At 38.9% G+C, this 19,837-nt stretch overlaps 1 protein-coding gene across 2 annotated transcripts in view; it reads right to left on the reverse strand.

Annotated features, from left to right (window-relative positions):
* LOC127423510 (paladin-like) overlaps positions 1 to 19,837 on the reverse strand; it is a 104,491-nt gene that overhangs the window by 77,010 nt on the left and 7,644 nt on the right. Inside the window, exons 1-3 of one of the 2 annotated variants that reach the window (XM_051667882.1) lie at positions 18,921 to 19,163; positions 643 to 828; positions 453 to 555 (exon numbers count right to left, since the gene is read on the reverse strand). In XM_051667882.1, coding sequence (XP_051523842.1) covers positions 453 to 555; positions 643 to 815 — 276 coding nt within the window. In that variant the 5' untranslated portion in view covers positions 816 to 828; positions 18,921 to 19,163. Of the gene's footprint in view, positions 1 to 452; positions 556 to 642; positions 829 to 18,920; positions 19,164 to 19,837 lie in introns of those variants that run through there. The other variant, XM_051667883.1, reaches the window with a different exon arrangement.

Genomic DNA, 19,837 nt, shown 5'->3' on the forward strand with positions numbered 1-19,837 from the left:
TTTTTCTTTTTTTTCTTATCTTTTTATCTTCTATTTATCATTCATTGTAAATTTTTTTTTTATGTTGGCCTGTCATGTGTTCAAGAGATCCAACCCATGTTCAGTGGAAATTACTGATTGTTAGAACAAAAGATTTTTCCTGAGCAAAACTGTGATCTGATGACAAAATAAAGTGGCAAAATATAGGCATCGGTCAATAGTTATTTGTTAAAATTGGTATCGGTAAAGAAATTTAATATCGGTGCATCCCTACTAGAAATACCACAGTCCAATAAAATAATCTCACAAAACAAGACTTGAATTTCTTTATGCCAGAAATAATTTCTGATTTGTTTTGACTTTGAGTTTAAGTAAGAATTGTTTATGTTTTTGTGATCAGGTTCAACAGTGAGTGTGTGTGTGTGTGTGTGTGTGTGTGTGTGTGAGCGAGATAGAGAGAGAGTCCAGCTCACCTGGACCAGATGGTGCTCGGGCATGTTGTCTGAGATCCGCCCAACTTTATAGTTCGATCTGAGAACATCATCGTGGATCTGAAACTCCTGACTGCAGTTGTACCTGAAACCACAAACCCAATATCACTTCAGTGCTTCAGGCGTCTGCAGGAACTCTTACAGGATGCATAATTACTTTTCAGTAACGTACGTGATGACCACCGGTGCCACTTTATTAGTGATGATGGATTTGGCTTTGTTATTGTGGATGTTGAGCGTCTGAAAAGAGGCGCTGCTTTGTGACCGCCTGCTATCCATCCTCCCGTTGCCATGGAATACGTCATGCAGCGTGGGCTGGGGAGCAGCGCTGGCAGTCGTACCCATACTCCACTAGCAGCTGTCAATCAAACACAAATACGATACACAATTTAAAACATTGTATTTAGCGTCATAGTGTAGTGGACTAAAATAAAATAAAAACAGACCCAGTTAATTTTGGGCCTGACATAAAAAATAAAAACAATAAAATAATGTGAATATAATGTGGCTTTTCTAAAAGCTTAAAAGATTGCAATGTTGGAAGGGAACCAAGGAACACAGGGCTGAGGAACACACACTCTTGTTTAGGAAGTAATTATGTCCTCATGACATCCTCTTTCATCTTCATCAAACAGACCTGAGAGGATTTTTCATATTCTGAATGGTTGAAAATGTACAAATATATGTATTCAATCAATAAATATAATATTTTGTTACACCGTGTCCTAACCAGACGCAACGGCACAACAGGGCTTTCTATTTTTGGAATGGTTTCTCTTTCTGCGACATCCCACCAGGCAGCACAGTCAACAAATGGGTCTAAAATTATTCTTATTACAGTATATTAAAGCCGGCATCTCACTAGTCGGTTCACAAGGACTTGATTTTGGCCGAGGGTTTCACACACATACCGAATGTTGTGCTTGAGGTCTCCTCTTCAGCCGGAGATCGTGGACATCGTCTAAATAACACGAGTATCACGTGAACATAATCGTAACAGACTAAATAAGGATGCGATTCATAACATAACTTTGCCCTGTGTATGATTGTGTATTTATCCCCTCTGGGCTTGTCGTAGAAAGCTTTACAGAGCTTAGGTGAGAAAATGAGTTGCGTTCAATAAACAGACTGTTCCGTCTGTAACTGCTCTGTTTTCTATGTTTTATTGTTACTATCGTCATTTTAGTGTATTAATATCACGGTGCGGACAGACAGATTGGTTGTCCCTTGAATCTTATCACATCTGGTTAGGACAAGGTGTCCCATGTTTATTGTTTGATGCATAACTTTCACCATTTACAAGTGTTCACATTCATTTGTAGGACACATGCTTAAAATCGGTACTGTCTCTTTAAGAAAACCGGCAGTTCTGTAACCTTATCCATGCTATTCATGATTAAAATTAAATGTTTATTTTTTGTTGTTTTTGATTCACAACTGACTGTAAGGAACAGAAAGGATATTAGAAGAGATATTATTCAACGGCAAATGGATTGTGTGGATTAGGACTGGGCGATATGTAAAAATTATTTTATCGATAATCGCCTAAAACGTTGTGATATCCGATTACATCGTCAACCCCCCTGCCGAGGGTCGGTGAATTTTTTTGCTTTACTGATTTTGCTTTAAAAAATGTATTCATTTATTGAAACAAAAAAAAAAAACATAAACAGAAGACATTTCAGAATTCAAATTGCACTTTAAACTGAATGAAAAAAGCAATAAAATAACGAAGTGATCAAAAAAATCTTATTTAAACATTTACCGTCTCCAACGGCTCCATTTGCAATCATGCAAGCATCTGTCAACAACACCAGGTGGAAAATTACTAATAGCCTACAAATTAAGAACTAAAGACAATCATAAATGGAAAAATAATAATCATAATAATAAAGCCTAATAAATTCCCTTGTGTTCCCAAAATAATGCTGCTGAGTGTTGGTAATACAGTTAATGCTGCCTAAAGATAATAAAATACAACTCAATTTTAGGTTGAAGGTGAACGTGTCTTATATTATGATTTAATCACTTTCGTCTTTGTTTCTTTAATAGAAAGATATTTATTACTGAACCTGCAGAGTTGCGTTCACAATATTTCCACGTGGTTGGCATGCAAAGAGAACTAAACTCACAGCACCTCCCGAGATGTTCGGAGATAATTTGCAGCATTCTCATAGACGCATTATTCTTGCAAACAGTTTTCAGACGAATGAAACAGAGGAAAAATAAGTGTGAAAACTCTTTACATGCGCTTGCTCCACATGACAGGTTCGTGCTGCACGCCTCTGAACAAACAGCGAATCAGACATGAGCACTGACGGCTTTTGTTTGTTCTTAAAAATGTAATGAAGTGTGTTTCTTCAAGTGTGTGTCTTTGTGACTAACAGCATTTCTTGTCAAGTGTCACTCCGAGACGTCTTACAGTTCACCCGCCTGTTGCGGGTAGATGAGCAAAATTAGCCACGCATGAAATACATTTGTACGAGGAGCTTATGAACTGGATTCAGCCGTTGCATTTTGCGGGTGGCGGGTGCCAGTTTCACACCCTGGCCACTGTGTAATATATTTGCCGACTTCCCAGATCAATGGTTTTGCCATTTCCCGATATTGTCGATCATCGTCTGTTCGCAATTGGCATCGGGATCTTTCTAAGACATCGTCAATATCCGATTACATCGTCCAATCGGCCAGCCCAAGTGTGGATCTCATCTCTGAACACATGGAACGAGTCAAACCAAGCTTTTACTCTCAACACGCAGTGAAAGAATCTCGCTGCTGAACTTCTTCACCAGTATACTACTCGAACACTGGTGGGGGAAATCTGAACATTTACCAGCCAGTGGCTAATCACAAACAGAAAGTTGCGCATATAGTAAAAGATCTTTGGATTTAAAAATCGATATCGAGACTGTTCAAATGAAGATCGCGATACATCAGAAAATCGATATTTTTACACAGTCCTAGTGCTTGCCTTGCATTATAATTATTGTATATTAAACATAAAACATCAACATTAGCCAATATAGACATATTTATTGAAAACAACGGATTTGACCAAGTAAAAGATGACCAAGATGTTCAGAGATTTTTATCACTCAAGACACACAGGTCGGACAGTAGATTTATAACACACTCTTCAATGCATAAAAATGGCTTCAAAAAATATTTCAAAAGAGCTGAAGACACTACCAGACAGACTTTAGACCAGTGACTCTCATCTGGTGGGTCATGACCCAAAAATGGGTTGCAAATCTGTCATGATGGTGTCATAGACAGCAGGGAAAAAAGAAAGCTAAATGCAAAATATTTTTCTACAAGCTTGCCGGATGCGTTATCAGAACTGGCACGTTATGTAAGTGGGGCAAAGTGACATCTTCAGAGCTCTACATAACATCTGCAGAAGTAGTTCTATCCTACAAACCCACCCACGACCCACCAAACAAAAGTTCACAAACATCCTCCCTGATAAACAATCCATCAGTCGGCCTGTTTACATGACCTCTAAAGACACTCTCGGCTTCTTAACATTTACAGGAGTGTTTACTTGTGTCAGGTGTCATGTTCAAGGGCACGCTGGTGATTTTAATCCCAGTATATATGTCATTTCTTAGTCACCATGACCTGAAAAATCTCATTTGTACCTGCCGCGCTAGCTGCCTCAGCACTAAATAATTTAAAACCAAAATGAATAATAGGCTAATAAGGGCTGGATATTGATACAGATTTCCCAATTTGATTAAATTCCCATTCACAAGCTCTCAATTCCATTCCGATTTTTATTCGATTCATATTTATTTGGGTATATTTCAGTGATAATGTCCAATTTACTTGCATATGAAATACATTCTCAGCTAATGCTGTTAATTATATGGAGGCCTTCTAACTTGGTACATTGCAAAGATATAAATTTTACAATGACTTTATCATCAGTTTTACATAATTTTGGTTACATTTTAGGTTTTAAAAAAAATTTACAGATTCCACATATTCCATCAATAAATATGATGTCTAGAAATTGCATCTATTATATTGCATATATAGTGCATATATATATATATATGTATTAGTTACATTTCAAAGTATTTGCACTGTCATGTAAAACAAGTGCTAAAACAGTACTATCCCTTTAAGAATAGCAGCAGTTCAGCGAAAGTGGAGACGGACCTTTTCTGCATCCTATGTGCAAGCTGTGATTAGAATTACATTTCTATTTTTGTAAAGAACAGAAAAGGTGTCGTGGCTCTCGTCTTTGGACACCCATTTTACGGAACGAGTCAAACCAAACTTTGATTCAGAACGCAGAGTGAAATGGATCACTTCTTTGCCAATATACTGAAAATACAAACTGATTATTTACCAACCATTGGCGAATCACAAACATTTTAGTGGCATTGCGTGAAATTTGGTTGCTTACGCGAGTGTTTATCATCTCGCACTGGAGAGGGTTGCTCAATTTTTGTTTTTTTTTTGTGATTTTCTCCCCAAAGTCCTCGTGATGGTCTCAGTCCGGGTGGTGGAGGACGAATCTCAGTTGCCTCCTCGTCTGAGACAGTCAATCCGTGCATCTTATCACGTGGCTTGTTGAGCGCGTTACCGCGGAGATATAGCACGTGTGGAGGCTTCACGGCATCCACCGCGGCATCAATGCACAACTCACCACGCGCCCCACCGAGAGCGAGAACCACATTATAGCGACCACGAGGAGGTTACCCAATGTGACTCTACCCTCCCTAGCAACCGGGCCAATTTGGTTGCTTAGGAGACCTGGCTGGAGTCACTCAGCACGCCCTGGATTTGAACTCACGACTCCAAGGGTGGTAGTCAGCATCTTTACTCGCTGAGCTACCCAGGCCCCGTAGAGGGTTGCTCATTGAGTAAAAGGTTGATCTTAGGATTTAAAGGGATAGTTCACCCAAAAATGAAAATTCTCTCATCATGTACTCTCCCTCATGCAATCCCAGGTGTGTATGCCTTTCTTTCTTCTGCAGAACACATTTGACAAAAAATAGAAAAATATCTCAGCTCAGTTGTTCCTTAAATTGCAAGTGAATGTTGATCCGACCTTTATTCATTAAGAGTCACTATAAACGTCATCCATACGACTCCACTGGTGAAATTAATGTCTTCTAAAGTGAAATGGTTGCTTTTGGTGCAAAAATATAAATATTAAGTACTTTAAGTATAAATCATCACTCCGGTCAGCAGCAGTGTGACGTATTCGCATTGGCACGTTCACGAGAAGAGCGGTGCTGATTACAATGGGGCAGGAGGAACACTGTACAGAAGCTTTGTTGATTTTGGTTTAGATCTGTATTTGTATCTGTACGTTTACTCACAATGGTGCCTTTCTGTGCTCATCCTGGATGTCTCAACCGTGAGAAAAACGTCCATTACATGCCAACACGAATACGTCACACGACGGCGTGAATGCGCATACTGCTGCTGAACGGAAACGATGATTTATATTTAAAAAGTACTTAACTATTGATCTTTTTCACAGTAAAAGCAATAGTTTCGCTTTAGAAGACATTAATTTAGCCAGTGGAGTCGTATGGATGACGTTTATGCTGCCTGTCTGTGATTTTTGGAGCTTTAAAAGGTCTGATCACCATCAACTTGCATTATAAGGACCTACTGAGCTGAGATATTTTTCTATTTTTCTTCAAATGTGTTCTGATGAAGAAAGAAAGTCATATACATCTGGGATGGCATGAGGGTGAGTAAATGATGAGAGAATTTTTATATTTGGGCAAACTATCCCTTTAAGAATCACTATCGAGTACGCTCAAATGAAGATCGCAATGCATCGGAAAATCGATATTTTTACTCAGCCCTAATAATAATAATAATGTGAGAGGAAGAAAAACGTTTGAAACAGGAGAGAAATCAATTTATCAAAATTCTCACTGCCTTCTAAAACTAGCAAAACAATTCATGTTAAGCTCATAACCTTTGAGTATTTTGGTATGACACCGCAATTAAGAGATTCCAACATCTCATAAACTACGTTTCCATCCAAGGGTTTTTTTGCTACAAAAAGTGTAGCGCATTAAGAAGTTCACCGATATAGCTGATGGAAAAGCAAATTATCAACATATTATTTTTCCATTTAACTATGTCGATACTTCAAATGTCACAAAAAACTGGGTTGGAAACACTTTGTCGAGAAAATAGGCTAAAGATTGGGGGAAATTCTGTCATGTGACACTGTATTTTTGCGTTAATGCCCGTGTTAATCATGACGACAAGGTGTACGTCCTTGAAAGCCAATTTATGTTCGTGAAGCATTACTCGCACTGTTATGGATTGGTTTTAACAGCATACCTGCACAGATCCGATGCTACAAACACATCTGCGTCATGACACTTCCAGGAGTGCCAAGACAAATATCTCGTATCATGCACCGGTCATCGACAAGTGCAAGGAGAACAAATGAATGGCCACTTTTTGTGATTCATTTAATTGCGGTAGCCATCCGTTTATTTATTAAAGTTGCTTTTCCACACCATTCAAATTAATAGACAGCAGTCATGGAATTAGCCCACAATACAAAAAAATATATAATTTCTGTGCATAAAGAAAAGCATCAGTGTGATTTTTGGGGGCAATAGGGATATCTCGGAGGCAAAAAGTATGGCCAACACAATTAGCGATATACACACATTTCTGTATGGAAATGGCTTAAGGGCAGATTTCTTAAGCGATAAACCAAAACTTATGCAACAGTGTTTAAGCATGACGTCACACACACCATTTTTATCGATAAAAGGCCATTTGAATGGAAACAGGTAAAGACGGCAAATTTCGCAATTTCTTTAGTTTTTTTACACATTTTAACTTTGTCGATAGCAAAACAGCGTGAAAACTTGATGGAAAACAGGTTATTATCATCTCTACCTACAGTCAAGTTTGTCAAAGAGACAAATCCAATTACTTCAGCCCATTCACAACACAAAACAAATCTCCCAGTGTCAACTGCACTCAGAACACAGATGAGGAAAACAGCAGAGGACACACAGATGGCCGTTCCGTTTCCCGCCGCACAATCTATTGAAATTCTGCTAGTGAAGTTGAAGCAGGGATGACACGCTTGGCACAAAAGGGTCTCGCTGCAGACAGGAAGCGCAGCGCAGCTGCAGGAAGCATCTGCGGTTGAACGGGCTAATCAGAGGAAGGATGCAGAACACTCCTCATTCTTAAGAGATGTTATAAAAGATGTTTATCACTCAGTAACACAGTCACACATGCATCAGACATCAGATGATTTACAGCAGACTCTTCCATGCATGAAATAGCCTCAAATACAAGCCAAAGACAATGGGACAGACAAACAGAGGCCTGTTTCTCTCAGTCACATACTAAAAAATCTGCGGTCGCAAATCAATTATGATAAAACAATGGTGAATGCAATAAAATGCAACTGACCATTTAATAGATATAAAAATAAATGGCCACATAAAAATTTAAAAGGGAAGAGAAAATGCTTTCCTTTTGTTGTGATGTCACAACAAAATTGTCAAAGGCTGTGAATTTTGGCAAAAATGTATGTCACTTGGTAGAAGTGCTTCAGATCCTCACAGCACATTCCAAAACGAGTTGTTTTTTTTTTTTTTTTGTCAAATACAGTGCAGCACAACAGAGCATCACTGATAAAATTGAACACTGAATATTACATTTTACTATATAGTAGTAGGGCTGGGTGATATATCGAATATTCATGACATTATCATGATAATTTGGCTGACGATGTAAAAAAAATTCTCCCCAGTTTGGAATGCCCAATTTCTAATGCGCTCCAAGTCCTCGTGGTGGCGTAGTGACTCGCCTCAATCCGGGTGGCGGAGGACCAATCTCAGTTGCCTCCGCATCTGAGACCGTCAATCAGTGCATCTTATCAAGTGGCTTGTTGAGCGCGTTACCGTGGAGACATAGCACGTGTGGAGTCTTCACGATATTCTCCACGGCATCCACGCACAACTCACCACGCGCCCCACCGAGAGCAAGAACCACATTATAGCGACCACGACGAGGTTACCCCATATGACTCTACCCTCCCTAGCAACCGGGCCAATTTGGTTGCTTAGGAGACCTGGCTGGAGTCACTCAGCATGCCCTGGATTCGAACTTGCGACTCCAGGTGTGGTAGTTAGCGTCTTTATTTGATGTGGTTCTCGCTCTCGGTGGGGCACGTGGCGAGTTGTGTGTGGATGCCGTGGAGAAAAGCGTGAAGCCTCCACACATGCTATGTCTCCGCGGTAACGTACTCAACAAGCCACGTGATAAGATGCGCAGATTGACGGTCTCAGACACGGAGGCAACTGAGATTCGTCCTCCACCACCCGGATTCAGGCGAGTCACTACGCCACCATGAAGACTTAGAGTGCGAACTTTCGAGTAAGGCTACCTCCGACCAAAGATTTTCCTAGTCGACCTTCCTAGTAGTCGTTAGTCGACTAGTTGTTGCATGTTTATGATATTTAATTACTTATATATATATATATATATATATATATATATAGGGGGGCATCAGAAAATGGTTTGAGTTCCAGGGCTAAGAAAGTATAAGTAACATTGCTAACACTGCTCTTCATTACAGAGAAATATTCAACCGTAATAATGAGCCTTTAACATATACATTTTACAAGCGCACGCACAAAGCAAGCCGCAGCGGCCCCGGCAAAAGCGGTAATGATTCTGAATGTGTCGGAAAAACCAGCAAGGAGACTGTCTGAACATTGTTTAATTTATAGAGAGAAATGCACATTAAGTTAAACATGCAGTAAGCGAGGTACTAATTTAGCTTCCCCACTCCCCACGAACACTTGGATAAGCCTAATAGCGCATATTTATCTAGGTTATCTAACGTTAGAGCGAGCCATGCTTCAACATGTTTCAAATGATAAGCCATGTTTGAGGTCGATGAACGTTTGCATGTCACCTTCTTGGGGTCATCCTTTACCCTCTCGAAATGATCCCAGACTTTGGATTTCCTGCCCGACATAATTAATTACCGCATGGACCAGCCATGTAAACGATCACGTCTGTCCGTCACTGACTGCGTGACTTCGCCACTTCCTGTGGAGTTTTTTTTTTTCTGCGACCAATCGACCAATCAAAACTTGGTCGACTAAGTCTCTTCTCATCGACTAACGTTTGGTCGACTATTAGGGGGGCAGCCCTACTTTTGAGCCATTTCAGAGCAAATAATTATCAAGATATATATTGAATATCATCAATAGGCTTAAAAATATCGAGATATAATTTTTGAAGCCATTTCACCCAGCCTTGTATAGTAGTGATATATTTCGGTCTTAATTTCTTCAATTTCACACGTCTATTATTTTGGAGTGAAGCCCTTTCTGTGTTTTTGACGGTAGCTTCTCACCTCCGGATAAGCCGTTTGCTATATGGCTTAATGTGCTTATTAAACCATAAAAGGCTGCAGTTTAATTCTATAAATATAGGCTATAGTCTGCATGTGCTGCATACTTTAAGGTTAATGAATTAGTGCTTCCAACCAGCATGTATTTAGCATGCTAATATTCACTTTCACAAGTTAGTACATTAAGAAATAAGAGATCTTTTACATGGCACGTCCAAATTTGTTGGGTTTACCCAATTCAGCTAGGTTTTTTCTACACAAAGTGTGTGTTTGTTGAGATTACATAGTAACTTAAAGTTAAGGAAACTCATTTCAAACACATGGAACCACTTTCCAAGATTTTGTGATGCAGCGTGTACCTCGGCCTTAGAAGACGAGTCCAAGAAAAATGTCCCCACCTAACCTAAGACGCACGACTCGTGACAAATTTTTTTCTTTAATAGACAGTTTGAATGGTCTCTTTTGAATCGCTCTGTATCACTTCCATCAGAGCGAAGGATATCAATCTTGCAATTCAACTTAAACCATCTATTATGTTACAGACTCCCTTATAATGTTAAAAAGCCTCTGGTAACTTTATACGGTTTGTATGTCTTTGATTTGAATAGCCTATAAACACATTAGCAAGGCTCCAACTGTCTGTGGTCTGCAAATGCATGGTGAAATAAATACAGCTAAATGGAAAATCATTCTACGACTTACTAATTTCGGGAAAAAAAAAAAAAGAAAAAAAATTAGTTTTTACCTCTTGTCCTGTTTGAAACCACCAAGTCTGTTTCTGGTGACACACCTTACACAAAAAGAAAAGACGCCCACTTCACACAGGAAGTGCAGTGAGAATCTGACAAGAGTTTCTCCACAGTTTGTTTAACATCTGATGGACAAACTTCAGTGAGATATAGGAGGAGTCTAGCAGAGGAAACGGTGTCCAACCCGAGTTGGCTTCAAGAAGAAACAAATCACATCGACTCTGAATGGCTCTTAACATGAAATCAAAATGTTACTAGTCTTACAGACCACGGTTCAGTCCATATTATGCCAAAGACAAAAAAAAAAAAAAGAATTGCTCCACCTCTCAAACGACTTATCGGCTGACATCACCTTGGGCGGGCTGTTGGTTAATGTTTACCATTAGTCATAGAGCAATTTAGACATTGTTTTAACATACTCATATTAATGTCCAGCTAGGGTTTTAATCAAGATTACAATTACAGCTGCTGCAATGAACTAATCGTGAAAAGTGTTGATAACAGAATTCCCTTTAGGTATACTCCAGTTGGGAAATTCTATAAATCAAAATGAATGAAATCACAATTACAATATCAAGGGATATAATAGACAATTATAATTTTTGTCATAATTGTGCCACCCTAGGTCAGGCTACATTCTATATTCTCAGTCAATTACTGATGGATAAAATCAAGTCCTGCCATACATTTATTCTAATTGAATATCCTGTTTCACTCAGAAACAAGTCACATTATGGAAGTCAACGAATAAAACTCAGAACATCATCTAAAGTCCGTCATAATAGATGTTTCAACAGCACAAGGCCAAGCATACACAAAGCATAACAAAGGCACTGAAAGTCCTGCAAAGTCCAGACTGATCTCACACTGAAATCGGAAACTGTAGGGTTACCCTTCTTTTTACCGAAATGCGAAACACTGCCCCAGTAGCCAAAGCGGTGAGAGTTGTTGGGCATTTGAGCATGTGCAAGCTCCATTTTCTATGTCAAATGTCCACAGAGGGGCGCCAAAGGAGAGTTGAAGAGGAATGCATATTTTATAAACTCCCACCCCCCCAACCCCAACCCAAACCTAATCATCAGTGGAGTAAAACTTTAATGTTAGGGGAAAAAAAGGCAACTTCCGAATCACGCCCGTCACTGATTGTGATTGCGATTACTTCCTGGTTTCAACACGGGATCCAAACACGGGTCTCCCACGGGATGGTTGCGCAACTCGTAGTAAAGTAAACACACTGGAGACGATGCAAAAATGTCTCATAGGAGATGGCGCTTGTCGGTGAGTCAGCATAATGTGGCCAATTCTAGAGTACCGGGAACACTCTGAAACAACATGACGAATTCCTGTACGATCATGTTGGCAAAGTCACATACACTGAGGATATACACTCACCAGCCACTTTATTAGGTACACTTGTACATCTACTTATTCATGCGATTATCAGCCAATCGTGTGGCAGCAGTGTAATGGATAAAATCATGCAAATATGGGTTAGGAGCTTCAGTTAATGTTCATATCAACCATCAGAATGGGGAAAAATGTGACTCAGTGATGTGGACTGTGGCATGATTGTTGGTGCCAGATGGGCTGGTTTGAGTATTTCTGTAACTGCTGATCTCCTGGGATTTTCATGCACAACAGTCTCTAGAATTTACTCAGAATGGCTCCTGACCCATATCTGCATGATTTTATACATTACACTGTTGCCACACGATTGGCTGATTAGCATGAATAAGTAGATGGGCAGGTGTACATAATAAAGTGGCCGGTGAGTGTATACGTGATTGTTTGTCTTCAATCAAATCCTCAGGCACTGGAATATTTTTCTCTCTCAGGCTATCCATCTCATGAACTGCTAAAACTGTCCCATTGAGCAATAATTATGTGCAGTACACGGCTTAGTCTATTTATATTTATCCAACATACCACACCTCTTCTGCCATACATTCCCTTGCTTCTATACATATCAGATTTGTATTTGTACATATATATTATTTAAATTTTATTATTATTATTATTATTATTATCTTTGTATTGTTGTGTACTGGAAGCTTCTGTCACCAAGACAAACTCCTTGTATGTGTAAGCATACTTGGCAATAAAGCTCATTCTGATTTTATATTGCAACATGTTCATCTGTACATAAAGAAAGAGAGAACAGTTACAAAACTAGCACTTCTCTACAAATATACATTTCCTTCTCAAAAGGGAACTACTCGCATTAAAATAAGAAACAGTGCAATCCAAACACGACATTTCGGCACGCATGAAATATCAAAAAAGAAATATTTTTATTGGGATTTTGTCATTATAGATAATGAAGACGTCTGGAATGTTATAATTAGCGTTTCACCTCCATTCACAGTGACAAAGCTCAAGAGCATCTTCTGAACTTCCTCTCTAAGTGAGAACACCCTGCAGCCCCGGAAAAACCAACTTCCTCACACAACTTCCTGCGTTGCAACACCTTGTGGATATGTGTGATACTTAAAGAGCATGAAACGGAGGAAAACTCCAAGGTACTTCAAAGAATATAATGATAAAAATAATGGTATTCCTATCATGGTAACTGTCCATAAATGATGTCATTATGATGGTATGCATTGTAGGCTAATTAATAGTAGGGCTGGGTATCGATTCAGATTTCCCGATTTGATTCAATTCCGATTCACAAGCTCTCAATTTGATTCAATTCTGATTTGATTCTGATTCACTTGGGTATACAAATAACTGCACTTTAGATATGATGTCCATTTATAATGGTCCATTTCAAGAATGCACATAAGCTGGACCAGTCTGAAAATAAAATAGCGTTTTTAGCATATCTGAGCTAAAGTAGCACAATTTATGATCCCACTTTTGCCTGATTTTACTGCCGATTTAAGATATGTTCTTGGAACGCTATCTTGACCAACCATTTTGGAGATTTTGCTCTTTCCCCAATAAAGAAGATAGAAGCTGTACTTGTACGCACAGAAAATAGCTGCCCGGTATTGCCTCCGAGTGACCTGACTTGCCTTATAAGGAACTTTGGTTTAGGACAACATGAGGGTAAAAAAAATGATGACAGAATCTGCATTTTTGGGTGAAGTATTTCCTAAAAAACTGCAGATATTCTCAGAATGCTACATTACAATTTGGGCATCCTCTCTCATTTACAAACACACATAAATAGCACATAATTATAGTTATTCTGAACAGCTCTTTGAGCTCAGCCCAAAATGAAAACACAGACTCGCCATCCGTATACTGTATGACCACTCTCACTCTCTTTCTCTCACACACACTTCTCAACTGGTGGGTCACAACCAAAAATGTTCTAAGGTACCAGACAGCAGGAGTACCCACAAGGATAAATGCAAATAACCATATGATCAATGATTCAGTCAGTAGTACTCAATAATCAACTGGAGCTTGACAGCCCATGGTCAACATCCACTTCAATGTATGGAACATCTATTTTTGTGTTCTACGGAAGAAAAATAGTCATACAGGGGTAAGTTATAAGGCTGGGCGATGACCCAATGTTTGGGTAAGGGCATAATATTAATAAGTATGTCCTTAACGCCTCGTGCCGCCTCACTTCCGCGCCGGTTAAGATGCGGTGCTTGTTGCGGAAATGCACAAATGTTTTTTGCCACTTTTGCCAGCAGCGGGTAACACGGCTCCTTGGCTTTCCAGGGGAGATGTCACTCTTTTATTGGAATCATACATTTGTTCATTCCGACAATGGTCTTGGCGCCAAACGCTGGCCTCGCACAGTTTTTGCTGTCACTTAAAAGTAACTCATCTGTAATTGCGCATACACAGTAAATTTGATATGTCGGTAAAGAACATCTGGCTTTCAATGCGTTCATTTAGGCTCATTTATGAGTCGCGAACTCATTAACGTAGGCAATTCTATTCGTTTGGCTATTGATTTAGGAACTGTTGCCATCAAGTACGTTTCTTTCATAATGTTTACCCATTTCACTGGTATAAACGTTCACACTGGTGTTGTGCTATGTGCAGAGTATAACCGGTAACACTGTATACCGTGGCAAGCCTATGTACTAACTAGTGAAAGTGAATGTTAGCATGCAAAATACATGCTGGTTTGAAGCACTACAGAGTGTAGTTTAGCAACAATTCTAAGGTTAGCACAGCATTTGATCAAAGAAGCGAGCAATACATTTTTTTGGTTTCGTCATCTACCCATCCTCATCGTTAGCTCAAGCTCCACTCTTCACCATAATGGTAACCCCCAAAACTCCAACAGACCTTATTCGAAGTAGCGCCACCTTTCAATTTTTGATGGGAATGACAACAAGGCTGTAACAGTCAGACTTACAGTCTCTTCGATGGGTTGTACTACAGTTTAAAGTGTTTTTGGATCGTTCCATGGGCAAAACATCTTTTCAAGAACATTCAATTGACAAAAAAACTTGTGGAAAATCAGACGTGATCTAGGAGAGTTTCACAGCTTTATACTGTTCGTGCCATTGAAGAGATGTAAGTCTATCCAGCACACTCTCACGGCGAAATCGTCAGGACACTTACGGCTTTTTAAATTTGGCTAATTCGTATGTTATCGTGCGACTGCACTCATTTGAATTCCTATGACTTTCACTACAGCCAATGATGTCGCTGGACATCGTTTCCATCTAATACGCAACAATTACTTGCTTCTGTCACACACAGCAGCTTCCTATCATGTTTACACACTCTACTGATTGGTTAGGTTTAGATAAGGGGTTTGGATAAGGGCATAATATTAATAAGTATGTCCTTAACGCCTCGTGTGCGGAACTCACACTTACTTCCGCATTAGACATCCGGGAATTTGCGCGTGATGAAGTCGTACGAGTTTATGCAAACAAAATCGTGCAAGACCATACGAAATAGCCAACTTGTAAATGATGTATGGCTTTTCATGAGATTGGGTTGATCCATCCCTCAAAGCCTCGTTGTCATTCTCAATAAAAATCAAAGATGGCACTATCATGAATAAGGTCTATATATAACAGACTATAGACTATAAACCTTTTCTAAATCTCAACATAACAAAACATTAAACACTACCAAGTATCCCCCTTTATATTCATCTTGCACAAAACAAATAAAATAACACTTCATTTTAACTTTTTCTCTCCCTATCGAGTCCCTTGCAAAGCATGCTAGGAAATGGAAATCCTCTGCCCAGTTTCACCTGTGCTACATTTTTTTTTTTTTGGGGGGGGGGGGGATTTTTCCCCTTTTTCTCCCAATTTGGAATGCCCAATTCCCAATGCGCTCTAAGTCCTCGTGGTCGCATAGTGATTCGCCTCAGTCCGGGTGGCAGAGGACAAATCCCAGTTGCCTCCGCATCTGAGACAGTCAACCCGCGCATCTTATCACGTGGCTTGTTGAGCGCGTTGCCACGGAGACATAGCGCGTGTGGAGGCTTCACGCCATCCACCGCGGCAACCACGCTCAATTCACCATGCGCCCCACCAAGAACAAACCACATTATAGTGACCACGAGGAGGTTTCCCCATGTGACTCTACCCTCCCTAGCAACCAGGCCAATTTGGTTGCTTAGGAGACCTGGCTGGAGTCACTCAGCACACCCTGGGATTCGAACTAGCGAACTCCAGGGGTGGTAGCCAGCGTATTTTACCACTGAGCTACCCAGGCCCCTCATCTGTGCTACATTAAAACAAGTATTCATGTAATCCCAACTCAAATGTATTAAGTTCACTTTCATTTTACAAATTTAAGTGGAAATAACAGTGTAATCAAGCTGTGACAAAATGTTTTAGAATTGTGCTGCTTTATTTTAATTGAGTATACTGAACAAGCAAAAAAAATCTTTTTTTGAATGTTGTTGAATTTTTTTAGATGTAACAGTTAATTTGCTTTTCAATTATTATTATTATCATTATTATTATTGTTTACATTTACTATAATTGTCTTTAGATATCAATTTGTATTGGTAAATTTCCACCTGTTGTCGTAGACGGATACTTGTGTGACAGCAAATGGGACCGGTGGAGGAAGTTTGGGGAGATACACCCTTTTTGTGACCACTTCGTTATTTTAGTTGCTTTTTCATTTAGTTTAAAATGCTATTTGAATTTAGAAATATCTTTGGTTGGTTTTTCGTGTTTCAATAAATGAATTTAATTTTTAAAGCAAAATCGTCTGGTGGAAGTGAAGTGCGTGCACAAATATTGACCAATCCCTCGGCAGTGGGGGCAGGAGAGGTTTACATACAAAAAATGTTCTTGCTTATTGCACAGGTCTCTGGAATACTCTATTCTGACTGGTCAATGGTGGCATCTAGCAGCTTGATATTTCTCAGTAATAACTGCACATCTACGTATCAAACCGCTCATCCGGGTATTGCAAGCCATCTTTACTGTTTCTCAAATCACTGTACAATCTCTACAAGAAAACTAATAATTTCAACTCAAATCATTTCAACTAAAATGTTTCTTTTAATAAGATGGATAATGAGCAGTCAGACGTTCATTAATTACAAAATAAACACCAACAGAACTCCGACGCAAACCAGAGGTGGAATTTCAGATGTTCAGCGATTTATTCTCACATAATGACATAATTTCAACGCAAATCAATGTCCATGTTAGTAGCCGTGTACTAAGTGGGATTATTATATTATTTGGTTAGTAGCCGTGTAATAAATGGGAATATTAAGATTATTTGGTTAGTAGTCGTGTAATAAGTGGGATTGTTATATTATTTGGTTAGTAGCCGTGTAATAAGCGGGATTATTATATTATTTGGTTAGCAGCTGTGTAATAAGTGGGCTTATTAATATTATTTGGTTAGCAGCTGTGTAATAAGTGGGCTTATTAATATTATTTGGTTAGTAGCTGTGTAATAAGTGGGCTTATTAATATTATTTGGTTAGTAGCCGTGTAATAAGTGGGATTATTAGATTATTTGGTTAGTAGCTATGTAATAAGTGGGATTATTAGATTATTTGGTTAGTAGCCATGTAATAAGCGGGATTATTATATTATTTGGTTAGCAGCTGTGTAATAAGTGGGCTTATTAATATTATTTGGTTAGTAGCTGTGTAATAAGTGGGCTTATTAATATTATTTGGTTAGTAGCTGTGTAATAAGTGGGCTTATTAATATTATTTGGTTAGTAGCCGTGTAATAAGTGGGATTATTAGATTATTTGGTTAGTAGCCGTGTAATAAGTGGGATTATTAGATTATTTGGTTAGTAGCCATGTAATAAGCGGGATTATTATATTATTTGGTTAGCAGCTGTGTAATAAGTGGGCTTATTAATATTATTTGGTTAGTAGCTGTGTAATAAGTGGGCTTATTAATATTATTTGGTTAGCAGCTGTGTAATAAGTGGGCTTATTAATATTATTTGGTTAGTAGCTGTGTAATAAGTGGGTTTATTAATATTATTTGGTTAGTAGCTGTGTAATAAGTGGGCTTATTAATATTATTTGGTTAGCAGCTGTGTAATAAGTGGGCTTATTAATATTATTTGGTTAGTAGCCGTGTACTAAATGGGATTATTATATTATTTGGTTAGTAGCCAAACACAGAGGTCAGAGTCCAAAATGAATAAAATCCCAGATGTAGTTTATTTTTCAACCAAAATCCCAATAATAATCAGAAAAAAAGAATTGGTGCATGGGACTTTTAACACTAAACATGCCTGAAACACACCGGAGACTCTTATTTTGTAATGACAGAGATTTGGCTCCATCACAATGCTCAATATTTATAAATAATAAAATAATAAAAAATTTAAAAAAAAACTATCAGCAACTATCACCATTAATTTTTACAGATAAACAATAGCTCCAAAAAGCAACAATTGCCACCGATTAATCAGTAAAACCGATATATTGGTCTACCTCTAACAAAAATGGAAGTATGAGAAATATTTAGCGACTAAAAGCATGTGGAACAAATGACAGCTCTCTTGTTTTTGTGGTTGTTGTTTGTGTAGATTCTGATTATTCTCTAAAGCAACTTCATGAGATGCTTTTTAAATGTATGCTGGACATTTCATTACTGCTTTTCCTTCACTATATACTCCACCTCATCCATTTCAACTCACTAGAGTGCCATCCATTTAAAAAGTCTAGTTTTGTAAAGACATTTGTTATGTTGGCAAAATTAATACTTGGCAGCAAAACTCATTTCAAGTATTTAAGAATAAGCCTTTAGGTTTTTAAGATCATGAGAAATATAAATTCAAGTCAAGTGTGTCCAACGCACCAATATACACCAAAAAACTGCATGTAACTTCTTCAAACATGCTTCCATTTACCCGTCACACACACAAGCTCTGACAGTACCTGTAAACCCACGCCCAAGCACCATCAAATCCACAGCAGAGGTCCAACAGACAGGCAGAGAGATCAACAGGTATCACACAGGACTATCTCAGCTGTGCCATGAGGCACCGCACGTGTGTGTTAAGGGCCGTTGGTCTCGTGATTAGTAGTCGGTCTTTATAAAGACAGCCAGAGATCTTTAGTCTGAACGACAGCGAGCGTCCGACACAAACACAATCTCAGGAAAGGCAGCATGGTAAATCCGTGTGTGTGTGTATAGAGGATGTGTGGGTGGGCCCTCGCTGTCTTACTCAACATCGGGCTGCATCCTACACACACACACACACACACACACATTATCACGTGAATTGAAAGCTCTTCACAGTGCAACCGTTTCCTCAACACACACACACACACACACACACAGTCAACACAAAACAAACAACACAACAAGCTAACAGCATGTGTTTACATCACGTAATTCACCCACGGCTCTTGTAAGTTAGTACATCACACTAATTACTTCATTCGTGAGCAATTAAGAAGCCCCATCTCTGTTTGTCAACACACACACAGCTGAGTAAACAAGGCAAATCTCAGCGCAGGTTTGAACTGCTGAAATGAGTAAAATGGGACATGTTTATCTATAGTTGAAGTTGGAAGTTTACAGACACTTAGGTTGAAGTCATTAAAACTCATTTTTTAACCACTCCACAGATTTTATATTGGCAAACTATAGTTTTGACCAGTCGTTTAGGACATCTACTTTGTGCATGACACGAGTAATTGTTTACAGACAGATTGTTTCTCTTTTAATTGACTATATCACAATTCCAGTGGGTCAGAAGTAAACTTTTGGTAGTCCAAGATGTACAGTATGTGTGATTCACTAATACAGTAAAGGGCAATTTTGTGAAACGCACACACATACAACATGT

Source organism: Myxocyprinus asiaticus, chromosome 32 (genome assembly GCF_019703515.2).
Source record: "Myxocyprinus asiaticus isolate MX2 ecotype Aquarium Trade chromosome 32, UBuf_Myxa_2, whole genome shotgun sequence".
NCBI classification, from domain to species: domain Eukaryota; kingdom Metazoa; phylum Chordata; class Actinopteri; order Cypriniformes; family Catostomidae; genus Myxocyprinus; species Myxocyprinus asiaticus.